Source organism: Pezoporus wallicus, unplaced genomic scaffold, assembly GCF_028554395.1.
Source record: "Pezoporus wallicus isolate ANWC-B61680 ecotype Strahan unplaced genomic scaffold, APGP_CSIRO_Pwel_v1 contig_2144, whole genome shotgun sequence".
NCBI lineage: Eukaryota > Metazoa > Chordata > Aves > Psittaciformes > Psittacidae > Pezoporus > Pezoporus wallicus.
The window spans coordinates 207,430-223,801 of record NW_026640952.1 but is presented as its reverse complement, the minus strand read 5'-3'; the positions used below and the strand labels follow the sequence as shown (position 1 = coordinate 223,801).

Sequence of the window (16,372 nt, the reverse complement as noted above, 5' to 3'; positions counted from 1 at the left end):
ATGCTTATCACAAATATGATTAGACACATTCCGGTCAGATGTTGTTATCTCAACCCTTCGTGCCCCACATTGGGCACCAAAAAGAACTGTCGTGGTTGAAGCCCAGCCAGTTACCCAGAACCACGCAGTCTTTCTCTCACTCCCCCCCTCCCCCCCTGCTCCCAGAGGGATGGGGAGGAGAATCGAAAGAATGTGACTCCCACGGGTTGAGATAAGAACAGCCCAGTAACTAAGGTGTAACACAAACCACTACTGCTACCACCAATAATAATAATGATAAGGGAAATAAAAAGGGAAGAGAATACAACTGCTTACCACCTGCCGACCGATACCCAGCCCCACTCAAGCAGTGATCCAGCCCTTCCAGGTAACTTCCCCCAGTTTATATACAGGGCATGGTGTGCTGTGGTATGGAATACCCCTTTGGGTAGTTTGGGTCAGGTGTCCTGTCTCTGCTTCCTCCCAGTTTCCTCCTCCTCCCTGGCAGAGCATTCAACTCAGAAAGTCCTTGGTCAGAATAAACATTACTGAGCAGCAACTAAAAACATCGGTGTTATCAGCATTGTTCCCAGGCTGAAAGTCAAAACCACAGCACTGCATCAGCTACTAAGAAGAAGAAAAATGACTGCTACTGCTGAGCCCAGGACAAATGTTTGTAAATCCTACCATGGAAAAGTCTTGCAGTTTTTACAGCTGAAACCCTGATCACGTTTTGCATTTAAGGATCTTGGAGTGAAAAAACATTAATTGATTTCTGTAAAGGTTTACTCTGTTCTTTTCTTTCTGTAAAGCTCTTGCACCTGGGGTTTGATGGACTAAGCATCTGATACCTCTCCTGAATTATCTAAATGGAGTAAGTGGATGGGCAGATGCTTATCCACTATCTGACAACACTTTTGCCGTTTTGCATTTTGGTAAATGAAACCATGGTAAGCTGTTCTGTTTTCAGGATGGAGGAGGAATTGTATGTAATATTCCTACCCACAATGAGTGCTCAACTGCAGCAATGGTCTTTTACACTCCAACTATGACAGGGTAAGCATTAGTTTCCCAATTTGAGGCTGCCTCTTGACCTTATTGCTGTTGAAAACGGTGATTGTAGAGTAACAGATGAGCAAAGGCCTATGGGAAAACAAATTTGTCGCTGTAGGTGGTTGAGTTGCTCTGGGCTGATCTGCAGAAACACCCACCTGCAGCAGAAATGCATGATATTAGAATGAAATATTTCCATGCCAAGTAAAATAGTAAAGTTGACATTTATCCAATTTGTAGTTCTTCCTCCTGTCACTCTTACCCACCCATCACCATTGCTGCCATTTAGCTCTTGGACTAACCAGGAGAGAGTCCAAGCTCTGTCTTGGACTGTAACCAGCTGATGTGGCTCTGAGGAAACAGAATACAGCACGAAACAATGAGTAAGGGCTCTTGGGAATGGGTGTGAGTGGGATGTAGTTGTGGGCTAAATCCTCTTACTGGAGTTTTTTCTCATGTCTTGATGTGACTACTTTACTCATTCCTGGAAACTTGGAAGGCAAAGCATTCAGCCCACAGCAGTGCTAACTTTGGTGAAGACTGAACAGAACTACTGAAGTGCACTGACACAGATATTCAGGTATTTCCACTACCTTTTGGGTTTTTCAGGTCTTCTCTACTCTACATCATCAAGTCCTGTCTGACCAATTTGGTGGCCTTCTCTGGTGGGGCTACAGAACTGATTCATAGGGGCAGAGCAGTTGATGTCATCTACCTGGACTTGTGCAAAGCATTCGACACTGTCCCATATGACATCCTTTTCTCTAAATTGGAGAGACATCAATTTGATGGATGGACCACTCGGTGGATAAAGAACTGGCTGGATGGCCGCACACAAAGAGTTGTGGTCAATGACTCAGTGTCCAGCTGGCGACCAGTAACGAGTGGTGTCCCTCAGGGATTGATGTTGGGACCGGTCTTGTTTAACATCTTCGTCACTGACATGGACAGTGGGATTGAGTGCGCCCTCAGCAAGTTTGCCGATGACACCAAGCTGTGTGGTTCAGTTGATACCCTGGAGGGAAGGAATGCCATCCAGAGGGACCTTGACACACTTGTGAAGTGGGCTGATGCCAACCCTATGAAGTTTAACCATGCCAAGTGCAAGATCCTACACCTGAGTTGGAGCAATGCCAGGCACAGCTACAGGTTGGGCAGAGATGAGATTCAGAGCAGCCCTGCGGAGAAGGATTTGGGGTTGTTGGTTGATGAGAAAATGAAAATGAGCCGGCTTCAGTGTGCGCTTGCAGCCCAGAAAGCCAACCGTATCCTGGTCTGCATCAAAAGGAGCGTGACCAGCAGGTCGAAGGAGGTGATCCTGCCCCTCTACTCTGCTCTTGTGAGACCTCACTTGGAGTATTGTGTGCAGTTCTGGTGTCCTCAACATAAAAAGGACATGGAACTGTTGGAACAAGTCCAGAGAAGGGCCATGAGGATGATCAGGGGACTGGAGCACCTCCTGTATGAAGACAGGCTGAGGAAGTTGGGGCTGTTGAGCCTGGAGAAGAGAAGGCTGCGTGGAGACCTCATAGCAGCCTTCCAGTATCTGAAGGGGGCCTATAGGGATGCTGGGGAGGGACTCTTCATTAGGGACTGTAGTGACAGGACAAGGGGTAATAGGTTCAAACTTAAACAGGGGAAGTTTAGATTGAATATAAGGAAGAAGTTCTTTGCTGTGAGGGTGGTGAGGCACTGGAATAGGTTGCCCAGGGAGGTTGTGAATGCTCCATCCCTGGCGTTGTTCAAGGCCAGGTTGGCCAGAGCCTTGGGTGGCATGGTTTAGTGGGAGATGTGACTGCCCATGGCGAGGGGTTGGAACTTGATGATCTTAAGGTCCTTTCCAACACTGATGATTCTATTATTCTAAGTTGCTGTGTCTTTTTGGTAGCTTGCAGTTAGGGCTTCACCTGGGACTTCCACCACCCCTGGTGTCTCTAGGTTCAGGAGCTTCCTTTAAGCTAAGGCTAACTTGAAGTACCTTCATAATCAGATTTTCTTACGTTTCTGGCAAACAAGGCTATGATATTTTCTTCAGATTGTTCTTCCAACTGTTTCAAAGCACCGCTGTCTACCCTAGCATGCTAAAAACACTGTTAATGGTAGGCTCAGTGAAGAATGGATAAAGCTTCAAAATATAACAATAGAACCCATGAGTTAATGTTGCTTTATGACTAGGTGGTAACCCTGCTGTTTCATGGTCTGCCTAGGACTGTGGTGTTTAAATAAAAAAAAAAAATTGCAGGTATTCTGGCACTAAAATATGACTGTACTGTCTCAATTTTGGGAAAGTTATATGGAAGTTAAATGTGAAGCCGGCAACCATCCATCAAGTTAGAGATATATCCTGGCCTACCACAGGCAACAAATCCAGGTTTTTTAACCCTACAGTAGGGAACCTTGTCTTCCAGCCTGCTCCCTTCCGTATTTCTTTCTGTATGCTTTCAGTTCATATTGCACTTAGTCCCTCTCTTACTTAATTCTCCCTTCACTTAATTATTGTAACCATTTTTATCAGGCTCAATGTTCATTTGCTAATAGATTTCTGTTCTTGTGTGCCAGGCTTACTGAGTAGCATCACTTGGTGTGAACCCTAAGCTGGACCATGCAAGAAAAAGTCTTGGAGGTTTTTTTGCAATTTCTTCCATGCTTCTTAATACATACACTTTGGACTGGGAAAGGGAGCATGAAGTTGTTGATACAGCAGTTGTCGTGAAATACGGAGGCAAAGGGCAACTTTGGTGCTTAACTGTTGTGTGGTATTGTAATGTAATCTTGCTTTCCTTGGTATTTTGTCGGTGTCAGGTTTTGCCTCAGGAAGTTCTTTATTATAAATTGGGAATACAACAGCAGAGTAGTTAAAGAACCTGAAGCTGGTATGCCTGGCTGTTCACACTGTTTTGTGCAGTAGACAGCAGCCCATTTCCTCTATCTTTGTGTGTAACAATGGGCTATTTTTGCAGTGAGTGATCACACTGTAGTAGTTCCTCCCTGAATGTTGTGCTTCAGAAGCGATGAGTCAGTTTTCAGCACAAGTGAAGGAGTATTCTGTTCAGCATTACACTGTGCAGATAAACCTAATCCTTTCTCTAGGCTGAGGAACCAGGAAAAGGCGATTATATGACTGTATTTTGCTGCCTTGTCACTTAATTTTGACAATGAGCTGGAATGAGGAGCCATTTTCTACCAGTTCTTTGGTGTTCCTAGCAACTGGATCAGCATGGGTTAAAGTGTTTATTCTGCTCTTCTTGCTCTTTCCCACTACTTTGGGTCACCAGAGACCAAGAATTGGACAGTTCTAACTGTCCAAAAGTGTAGCTGAAAACTAAAATAACCCTCCCAAAAGAAAGAAGAAAAATAATCTGACGGTGTTACTGCCTTTCCGAAGTTTGTGTTTGTGAGAAGAGGTTATAGCATGTTTTCTGGCTTTGCTGGTGTAACTTGAGGGGAACAGCAGCTGTTAATTTAGTTGCCAAAAATTTTTTTCTTCATTTCCCTTGTGAAAACTTTCCTCCTGTGAAAGTAATCTACTTCTTTAAATTATCTTTTCATGCATTCTGGAGGTAGTATAGTGCTGGGTGAAAAACAGGAGGTGTATTACTGAGGTTTTATAAAGTGATCAACCTAAAACCTAAGTAAAGCTTTATCATGTTTGTTTTAGTGATTAGATTGAAAGATTGAGTGCAGATGGCTTATCTGTTTGTGTAGGGTAGAGGAGTGTGTTTGAAAGAAAAATAGATGGGTTTGGGAAAAAGAAAATTAAAGGAAAGGGACAGAAATTTTTATATTCTGGCAGAAGGAAAGAGGTCCAGACCATCAGTGCTTCCACCATAATTGGAAAGAAGAAAGAACATGTAATACAAATAAGTTAATCAGGAAAAAAAAAATCAACAGTGCAGTTATTTGCATTGGACCACTATAATAAAGTTGAGAATATTCCCCAAAGTTCGTGCAGCAGTTTTAAGCTTCTTACTGCAATGACTAAAGCAGGAGCAATATGGATATATTAGATGTGGTTTACATGGCCCTCTTCTGATTTATTAAAATGTAGGTATAACTAGATCAAAGGATATACAGCCTTATACCCATGTCTTTACCTTGGCATGGTGGATTTGTGTATCTCATCTCATGGTACATGCAGTAACAAAATTTTAAAGCTGCAGGTTTCGGTGTTTCTGCTGCAGTGATTTCTCCCTCTGAAAGGACATAGATTAGTCCTAGGTACATGTATTCCCAGTCCTAAACACACCAGTGCAGGTTCATGAGTTCCTAGTGGAAGTTCAGTGTTCTAACATGAAGCCCCACTTTTGGAACTTTCCTTTAACGTCTTGTTAGACCAACAGCAGCCTTAACTCTGTCCTATCAAATAATCCTGCACTAATGCCCCACAGAGCAGCTATCTCCATAATGACTTGTGATGAATGACAGAGAACTGAAGATCCAGTAGCAGCAACTACATAAAGGCTGAAAGATATAATGGTTTCTTAGAAATCTTAATCAAGTTACTTTTTTTCATTGCTTTGAATGCTAAAGAAGAGGGTTTTGTCTTTCTAGTAAAGCATAATTATGTGGAATGGGGGCTAGCAGGTGGAAGAGACGAATGTTGGATACCGTTGTGTCAGTCATACTTCAGTGGGTCTGTTTCTGTTGGGTCTATTTTCAGTATAAATGTTTGTTTAAACAGCAAAAGCAGCTGAGTTGGCCCTGGCCCATTCTTCTTGATGTCACTGATACACAGCTGTGACTCATGATACTGAGAATCTCCTTTGGGATCTGTTACCACTGGGATCTGTGTACTTCTGAAGACTTGGTTACTTTCAGTAAGGCTGACATTGGATTCTGTCAAAAGCCTGCTAGCTATTAGTACACATACAGAATGATACTTAAACTGAAGAATGTAAACAGGCTTCACCCAACTTCAAGAAGTTGTACCACTTCCAACTCTGCTAGAAAAGCTTCTAGCTCAAATCACAGACAAGGGTAGGAGGATTTTGGGTACGTCATCAGTTCTTCTCCCCATGCCTTGCCAACCAAGAAACCATCTTTTAATGGTACCAGCATTAGCTGAATTAACTCCCCGTTACCCTTTGTGCAAATTGAGACTGGAATGAGAAACTCCAGTTGTATCAGGGAAATCTCTAATGACACTTCTGTTTCAGCATCTGATGTTGCCTACTAGCTAAAGAGGATTAGACACAGTGAAAGATCTGGTTAATGGTCAGCATTCAGTGCTGCAGAATGTACTGAAGATGCTTTTTGTGAACTTTGAGTCTGTTTTAGCTCTGGCCCCTTAACTATTGCTTCAATAGTCAGAACAACTAAATAGACCATATCTTAAGTAACTGGACCTATTCTTGTGGAAATTTTTATTGCTCTTCCAGAATACTGTGATTTGGAGGGGGTAAATACCAGGACTTGTGAACTAAGGATGATTATCTGATAATATGCATCTCAATTGCTGATTTCACTCATGGCAACAAGGACAAATTAAAGGATACAAGTAAGAGAGGCTGTTTAGTAGCTAGGATGGTCTTACAGGCCTAGGTGCTGCAGTTAGTACTGTGAGCATGATGATAATTGTCCGTGAAGTATCTACAGCCCAAGCATAGGATATTCTAAATCTTCAGAGACTGGACTACCAACTGCCACCTATAGGTCTGAACTACTCAGAGATGACTGAAAATGCTGTAAAGTTAGTGATGAAAGGAACCCATGCTGCGCTGCCTTTCCTCTTTGTTACTGAAACTTGTTTTGTCCTCAGCAGAAGCCAAAGCATCACGTACGTGGAAACCTGTACTGAAAATATGTTTGCTCATCTCTAGCAATACACGGTTGTTCGATTAATTGCTGTAAAGTCAGGCAGTAAGGACTACACCAGACTGTCTTGTCAAATGATCTTTGAATTCTGCCTTACACTATTCTGCTAGTTAGTCTTGTCATCAAACCAGTAAGCATTGATTTATTGCTATTGGTTACCTAACCCACCCCTTTGTTTATATGGTGTCCACTTATTTCTCTGTGCTTTTCAGGAAACCTCACAGGAGTCTGAAATGAAAATATTCACAGTAATTCACAGTATGCTAGAGATTGGAAGGGACCTCAAAAGATCATCTAGTCCAATCCCCCTGCTGGAGCAGGAACACCTAGATAATGTTACACAGGAATGTGTCCAGGCAGGTTTTGAATGTCTCCAGGGAAGGAGATTCCACAACCTCCCTGGGCAGCCTGTTCCAGTGTTCCGTCACCCTCACTGAGAAGAAGTTTCTTCTCAAGTTTAAGTGGAACCTCTTGTGTTCCAGTTTGTACCCATTACCCCTTGTCCTATCATTGTTTGCCACTGAGTAGAGCCTGGCTCCATCCTCGTGACACTCCCCCTTTATATATTTATAGACACTAATAAGGTCACCCCTCAGTCTCCTCTTCTCCAAACTATAGAGACCCAGCTCCCTCAGTCTTTCCTCATAAGGGAGATGCTCCACTCCCTTAATCATCTTTGTTGTCCTGCGCTGGACTCTCTCCAGCAGCTCCCTGTCCTTCTTGAACTGAGGGGCCCAGAACTGGACACAATATTCCAGATGGGATCTTACCAGGGCAGAGTAGAGGGCAAGGAGGACCTCTCTCAACCTACTAACCACCGCCCTTCTAATACACCCCAGGATGCCATTGGCCTTCTTGGCCACAAGGGCACAGTGTTGGCTCATGGTCATCCTGTTGTCCACTAGGACCCCCAGGTCCCTCTCCCCTACACTGCTCTCTAACAGGTCATTCCCCAACCTATACTGGAACCTGGGGTTGTTCCTGCCCAGATGCAGAACTCTACACTTTCCCTTGTTATATTTCATCAAGTTATTCCCTGCCCAACTCTCCAGCCTGTCCGGGTCTCGCTGGATGGCAGCACAGCCTTCTGGCGTGTCAGCCACTCCTCCCAGCTTAGTGTCATCAGCAAACTTGCTGATAGTACACTCAATTCGCTCATCTAAATCATTGATGAATATATTAAATAATACTGGTCCCTGTACTGACCCTTGAGGCACTCCACTAGTTACAGGCCTCCAACTAGACTCCACCCCATAGACTACAACTCTGGCTTCTCTCCTTCAGCCAGTTTGCAGTCCACCTCACTACCTGATCATCCAGACCACACTTCCTCAATTTAGCTGTGAGGATGCTGTGGGAGACTGTGTCCAATGCTTTGCTGAAGTCAAGGTAGACCACATCCACCGCTCTGCCATCATCCATCCACCGTGTTATTTCCTCATAAAAGGCTAAGAGATTGGTCAAGCATGATTTCCCCTTGGTGAAGCCATGTTGACTGTCCTTCATAACCCTCTTATCCTTGATATGCCTTAAGATGGTACCAAGGATAAGGTGTTCCATCACTTTCCCAGGGATGGAGGTGAGGCTGACCGGTCTATAGTTACCCGGGTCCTCCTTCTTGCCCTTTTTGAAGACCAGAGTGACATTTGCTTTCCTCCAGTCCTCAGGCACCTCTCCCGTTTCCCAAGACTTGGTAAAGATCATGGAGAGTGGTCTAGCAATGACTTCCACCAGTTCCCTCAGCACCCACGGGTGCATCCCATCTGGACCCATGGATTTATGGATGTCCAGATTGCTCAACTGATCTCTAACCCATTCTTCATCGACTAAGGCAAACCGCTCCGTTGACCTGACTTCATATAAGGTCTCAGGGGTACAGGGCTCTTCAGGACTGCCTACAGCAGAGTAGACAGAGACAAAGAAGGCATTCAGTAACTCTGCCATCTCTGTATCTTCTGTCACCAGGGCACCCATCCCGTTCATCAGTGGGCCTACATTGCCTCTGGTGTTAGTTTTGTCTGCCATGTATTTGAAAAAGCTCTTTTTGCTGTCCTTGACCCTTCCCGCCAGGTTTAAGTCTAAGGATGCCTTAGTCCTCCTAGCTGCCTTCCTACATCCTCTAGCAGCAGCCTTATATTCCTCCCAAGTGGCCAGTCCCTCCTTCCATGACCTGTAAACTCTCCTCTTCCACTTGAGCATACCCAGCAATTCCCTATTTAGCCACGCAGGTCTCCTGGCCCTCTTCCTTGACTTCCTACGTGTCGGGATGCTCCGATCTTGAGCTCGGAAAAAGCAATCCTTGAATGCCAACCAACTATCTTGGGCCCCTTTACCTTCAAACAGCCTTGCCCATGGGATTTCCCCTAGCAATTGCTTGAAAAGGCCAAAGTTTGCCCTGCTAAAGTCCAGGGTTGCAAGTCTACTTGCTATTCTACTGGTCCTACCACACAAGATCCTGAATTCCACCATCTCGTGGTCGCTGCAACCAAGGCAGCCCTCAACCCTTACTGCTTCGACCAGACCCTCCTTGTTAGTGAGGATGAGATCCAGCAGCACTCCTCTCCTGGTTGGCTCATCCACCATTTGCAGGAGGAAGTTACCATCCATACACTGGAGGAACCTCCTGGACTGCGGCTGGGTTGCCGAGTGGTCCTTCCAGCAAACATCAGGGAAGTTAAAATCCCCCACGATGACCACAGCCTGTGACTGTGAGGCCGCTCTCAGCTGCCTGTAGAAGGCCTCGTCAAATATCCTTAACACTTCTTGTAAGGCAGGAAAGATGTTTTCAGATAATATGGGGGAACCTCAGTAGACATTTCCATTTCAAAGAAGAAAGACTGGTCTTCATCATAACCTAGATAAGAGGAGGCCCAGTGTTTAATTTTTACCTTTGTATCTCTCTTAAACTCAGACCTAGCATGTCTGAACTGACTGTTGTCATTCAAAACTTGCTGTCTGCCTGTCTCTCAAGACATTACATAGTGGGGTCAAATCATTATCAGTAATGATTCTTGAGAGTACTTATGGTAATAAAATTACTAGTAAATTCTCAGTGGTTGAAATTACACATCTAAATCACATGTAGCTGTATCTGGATGACTGCCTGATCTGGGCAAGGTCTTGCTAGGTGATACCAAGGCCTATTTGGGTCATACTGCTTGTTGTCTCAGCTGAGAAACCTTGAGATATGGAAGAGTTCTCTTGCTAGACAGAATTCGTTTGAGCTGTCATTAATTTCTCATTGTCAAATGCTTATTTTCCAGAGGAGAAGTTAAAAATCTGTCAGGAATATATAAAAATGTATGTGAGCATTTATGGATTATTGCTTCTATAAGCACAGGTGTTGAGGATAACCCTTCATCTAAAGATGCTAACAATTTTTCATGCTAGTTGAAGACACTGTGCTTTGCTTTGCACTTGAAGTGTGTAAAGAACACGGTATTGGTGATTTGCTATATTAAGTTGTTTCGCTGTAGCAGTTGGGTCCTCAAAGCTGTTATAACGTGTTTTAATTCCCCTTTTGAATGTATTTGTAATACCTGGCTTGCTTCATCAGTCCCTTTTCTACACTGCCAGTTGGCTCTTACCCATACTACTTAAGATGAGCTTTTAGCCTCTGTTACAGTGGGAAAAGATGCTTTTCAGTTGTTAGGAACAGTAGTACATAGCATACCTTCATCTACAACTTGGCACTGCATGCACACAGGAAAAGATCACTTGCATGGGCCATGCTGAAACAGGGCAATGGGATCCACCAGCTGACAAGCTGACGCACATTCTGCATGTTTCTGCTGACTTGGCTCTTGTTCTTCCCTAGTTGCCTGAAAACTAGGCCCAGTATCTTTGCTGTTAAACAATTCATCTTTTTTAAGGCTGGGAATGTGGAATATTTTCAATTCGATTTTCTACCTTTTGAAAAACCTTTTTATCTCATGCAGAAATTTTAAATCAACACACCAGAATAAGAATATTTACTGCCTTGGTTAGATTAGCTGTGTTTTTTGATGTAGTTGCTCTGTATTTGTGTCTGAATTCTTGTTAGGCTGATCACTCGGCTGCTCTGTCGTAAGTGATCAGATCTGTTCAGAGATGGAGGGGAATTTTAAATCTAAGTGTAGGAAGTATGTTGCTTATTGTGGTAGACTAATGAGTTGCAGAAGAGAACTTGCACTCAAAGTATTAAAAAAGAGGTAATAACTGGTTGTAAATAAAGCTCACAAGCAAATGAAACCATGTTGATTAGCATGAATGAAATGCATTTGCAGTGTCCTAGCAACTTGGCTTGTGTTCTCCGTGGAAGAGATTTTTAAGGAAGAAACTGAAAGGAATTAATATTTCACCTGTTTATAAGATTATTCATTGAATCTGAACAAACACAAGAGGGAGAATCAAGGTTTTTGGTTTGAAAATCTGACAAATGGGCTAGGGAGATTCCTAGCAGTTACGAGTAAGCCTGTTGATATTGACCACGATAAGAACTGAAACAGATTCTGGAAAGATATACGATTCTTAAAATTAAGTTTTACAATTTTGGATTGCAGGATTGTTATCCCAAGCAGTTTTTACAAGGAAAGAGGAGGGGTGCCAAGGATGTAACTAAGGAATCAAGGACTTGCAAAAATTCCAGCTCTTTCATTGTCCTTCCTTGTGGTCTTTTGTCATGGTAATTTATATTACTTAGTGTGCATCTGACAAAAGAACAAGTTCATGGATACAAAAGATCTGTGTAAGTACTAATTATTTTGTTAGAAGCTAATACAAATCGAGGTAATTAGATTTAAATAACCTCTTGCCAGAAAGGTAGGTACAATTCAACTGTGATATCTGGTGCTCTGTCTTGTTATTGAGCTCATTCAAATAGAATATGATCTACCTTGTGAACAAATTTGTTTGTTGCTCATTGTGCTTGTGGAGGAAAGCAAAAAAAACTCTAAAGCCATGCTTGTTTGTTTCAAAGTTTTGTTTTGCCTTTACAGCTTCATGGTATATTTATATATTACTGTAATTAAAATTTAAATTAGATTTTATTATTCTGCCAACTCTGTAGGCAGAGTGCATACATGCTAGAAGAAGAAACTTGGTATGTGTATTCCAAGAGGTTTTTACACTTGCAGTTAGTGAGTGACTTGTTAGCAATTTCTCTTGGCAGTCCTTCATCTACTAGAAAGAAAGAAAAAAGGCTTGCTAGAAGAAGATGCACAAAGGAAGCCTTCTGTTCCTGTTTCTTGCGATGGTTCTGTTCTGCACTGAAGTGTGGCAATAAAAATACATATACTTTTTCATAAATGAGAAGAGTAGTAATTATAGGCCTCAAACTCCTCCTCCTTCTGCAATTAGGGAAGTGGAGCATTCAGTAATGTTAGAAAGGAATTTTGTAATAGAAGCAAGAACCAAGACCTTAATCGTGAGTCCAGTTCATTCACAATTTGAGCTGGCCCACGAAAGTCTTGAAGTAGTATTTTGTGAATTCTGAAACCTTGTAGAAAGAGCAGCTGATTATTATTATTTTTTTTTTTTTTTCAGAGAAAAGACTCTTTAAGATTAATGAAAGTAAATGCAGTATTTAACATTTAGATGTGTATAAATTACTGTGCAGAAGGGTTCAAATAACATTTTGGGTTCTATTTCATGGGATATCCCATTTTGATTGTTGGAGGAAAATATGAGAATGGATATGAGATTATTCTCCTCCCTTCCCCCTTTCCCCTCAAAAGCTGTGTTAGCTGCAGACTGATACTTGAGTCTTTTCGTGGACTGCTAAAAATAGTCATGGAGATGATTTTTATATGTACTGTAATTTTTGCAATGTTTTTGTCTTTTATAGGTTTTGTTATGATCCATGGTTGGTTGTTTGTAGGCTGCTTTGTTTGTTTGGGGTTTTCTTATTGTTACTAATTTATTTATTCAGTTTGTGCACATATACATAGAAAGGGGAAAATCCACTCTTGTTTTCTAAGAACCTTTGTCTGCTAAAATGAAAAACTGAGTAACTGCATAATGACGGTGTATTAGTGGTTTGATGCCTTTCACTGTGAAGTCATTGTACTCATGGCAATACAAATATTCTTTTCTTTGTGGTTCTTTACAAGTAGCTGAAAATCATTCCATGGCTGTGTTACTTATGGAAGTTTAATAGTGGCCTATTATATTCTGCTGCTTGATGTTGCATTGCTGGCACACCTTTTGTGGTCACTTTACGTTAAGATAAGGAGAATAATGAGGTGCTGCTAAAGCGGAGTGGATACTTCTGGCCTCTGGTTTACACTCATTTCGCAGTGGGATGACAGTACAGCTTTCTGGCTAACGAGGAGTATTTATACCAAAGTATTCCTGAGTTCTGCCTCCTTAAGATTTTTTAAAAGTTCTTGGGAATAGACTCCTTTGCCATTGAAACACGGCAGCTTAATTAATAGTTTCATATTGTTGGGGGGGGAGTCTATAACGTGGTGGTGTATATGAAGTCTTGAACCGGGCGTGTTATTGCAGGTCATCTAATTGTGACTTAAGAAAAAAACAAACAACTGTGTACATAGAGCTTCCACTACTGACACGTTTACATGAAGAGTATTTCCAGCCTGTGTGTGTATGTGGATTTAAAAAAATAAAGTCCTCTAAGCAGTTCAAGAAAAAGATGCTATTACTGGCTTGCTGAGAGAGGATTAATTAGGAAATGTTTTCCCTTATCTGGATTTCTAGAAGTTACAGTGGTTCACTTCCTCTTAGCAGAGAATTATTGTGCAGAATGACACTAGGCACTATATAAAATTATCATGTTGTTATCTGTTTGTTCTCTGGGGCTTTGTATTTTGGTTAAATATGAAGTTATTTGTTAGACAACAGATCACTTGTCAGATAGAGGGATCAGCTTAAAATAACTTTTAACAGTGTGGTATGTTTGAATAACAGAAAGTCAGGGAGAATCTTGAAACTGGGGAGATCTCCAGGAGTATCTTTTTTGTATAAATACTAGCTTTACTCTGCATACCTTTTATTCCCCCTCCCCCCCCCCCCCCCTTTCTCCAGTACTGATACTCGAAAAGGTGGAAAATGGAGATCTGAGCAACAAGATATTGAAGATCACGGATTTCGGCTTGGCCAGGGAATGGCATAAAACTACCAAAATGAGCGCAGCTGGGACATATGCCTGGATGGCTCCTGAGGTCATCCGCTCCTCCATGTTCTCCAAAGGCAGCGATGTGTGGAGGTATACATTTGGCGTTAAGTGATTGGATACTAAGAAGTAACCAGACCTGCCAGGAAATGTCTCTTATGTTTAAGGATGAGTAATGGTGAAACAAATACTAAAATTCAGGTCTTAAAAAAACTTTATCCATCAGCTTTCCATCTATCAGATTTTCAGACTACTTTACATTGCTTGTAAACTTTATTTTTTTTACTGTAGGAAGTGGTGAGCCAGCTCCTGCATGCCTCTAAATTTTTGTTGTTCTATAAATTGACATTCAGATTACCCTATGATTCCCAATTCCCTCTGCTTAATCTAAACCAAACTTTTTGTGCTTATTTGGCTATTGACTGACATAATCAAAGGCCATAAAACTGTGAAGTACTTAAAATTACTATTTTTTTACTGTTTTACCGGTGGTAAAATCATTTTATGGTTTTGGTAATAGTCTGTCACTGGTGTATATGTACATAAACACACGGTAGTTAGTCAAATTCCCTGTGCAGTTTCAACATGGATACGTTTTTCACTTTCATAATAACCTTAGGAATTATATCCACTCTTCTAGTCTTTCATAATCATTCTATAGTCATTCTATTTCATATAGAATAGTGAATCTCTTCTCTAGGTCCATCTGAGTATGTAATTCATAAGATGTAATTTGCATGTATAGATTGTCTTTCCCATTCATGCACCGGGATTTTTGAGAGTAGGAGTTACTTTGGTGGAGAGGGGTATAAGGGTCAGCCTATAGACTTCTAGAAATTGAGTTTGAATATGACCATTAAGTGGACTGGTAAATCCAGATTTTGGTAAACAGCTGTAGAACAATGACTTTTCTGGATGCTGTGTGGCATAGAATTAGTACTGAATATCTGAAATGAATAAAGTAGATGGAATTTTGTTGGTGGAGGGAGAGTTACTGAAATGTCAGGTTGCCTGTCTTTAGAGCAGTCAAATATTGTTGCTGGCCAGTAATGCTCCCACACAAGTATGTGCATTCTGTGAAATCTGCCAGGATAAAGAAATATTCCAGCTGGCAGAATTGTCTGGTTCTTATGGCAGGGATTCGGTGTGGGGAGTTTAATTTTCCTCATCCAATTTTGCTGATAGATAATATATTGCCTTGTGATAAGCCTGTGAACTTGTATTTTGTGCACTAGTGGTGTGGATAAAATTGACTCTGTAATTAAATGTGGTAGCCTCTGTAGTTAATCTGAGACAAACTAAGCAAGGCTTTTATTCTGAGCAAAGTCTGGCAGAAATGAAAACCTCAAGGCTGTGCACTTTTTCTGTGCACATGATGACAGTACTGGTTTGTACACAGCTTGTCAAGCTCAAACCTCAATTCTTTCTTCTCTGAAACAGTGCTGGGAATGGCCTTTAAAGGATAACCTGGGGGAGAGGAAGGGAAGGGGGAGACAAATTCCCTGTGATTGTAACTTTACTAATCCAGGCATGCTATGAACAGATGGGTAGATGTTCTGTACCACTATGATATCATTTTAAGAAAGATAAGACATAACAGGTCAGTTGGTGATTTTCATACTGGTAGGTCAAGTGCCTCTACACCTGTGCAAAAATACCAGTTTGGTCATTGACTTAAGGACTGTGAATCACTTTAGGATTTAAGGATTGTAAATAACTGAAATTATTTGTTAGAATATTTTCAGAATATTGTATTTCTATTTTTAAGATTCTTTCCTAATTTTCTCTTTTTATAGTTACCAGTCTTCCCTTGAAAATGGGTTGAGTTTCTCTCAGTGCTCTTCCTTACACAGAGGGTCATCTCCATTAGGGAAGCTGTTATACTGTCTCTGAATAAGCTTTCTCTCTGGTGGCCAAAACCTTAAATCATAGTTAAATAAGCTGAAAAGAACATGGTGTTTGAGGCATGTATACAGAGGACAAATACTTGCCTGTGCAGTCACTACTGTTATGTCAATGACTGAAGCACTAGATTTTACAAGGCGGTCATGGTCACGTAATAAATCCTGTCCCCACCCAAGGATGCAATTTGAAATTCTTAACAGGATGAACTTTTCTATTCTATTAGGCTTGGCTCTCCTTTTGTCCACTTCAACCTCTTGGTTAATCACTGGAATAAAGGGAATTTTTTGCCTGACAACCTTACAGTTAGTCTGTGCAGCATCAACAAAATTGGCTGTCTCTGTCTGTTAGCATTCACAAACCCTTTTATTTCAACACCTTTCCTTTAAAGCTTATTAGAATAACACTGCTGGTTGAATTGCTGCCCAGCCTTTTAACAGAAATCTTGTTCTGCTTTTGTTCTTGCTGCACAAACAGGTGAAGAAGATGCTGAAGATGTTTGCCAGGACTGAA

The 16,372-nt window shown here is 41.6% G+C and overlaps 1 protein-coding gene across 1 annotated transcript in view; it reads left to right on the top strand.

The window, feature by feature from the left end:
- MAP3K9 (mitogen-activated protein kinase kinase kinase 9) overlaps nt 1–16,372 on the top strand; it is a 57,729-nt gene that overhangs the window by 19,136 nt on the left and 22,221 nt on the right. Inside the window, exon 3 of the mRNA XM_057421359.1 lies at nt 13,870–14,050. Within this exon, the coding sequence (XP_057277342.1) occupies nt 13,870–14,050 (181 nt within the window). The remainder of the gene's footprint in view (nt 1–13,869; nt 14,051–16,372) is intronic.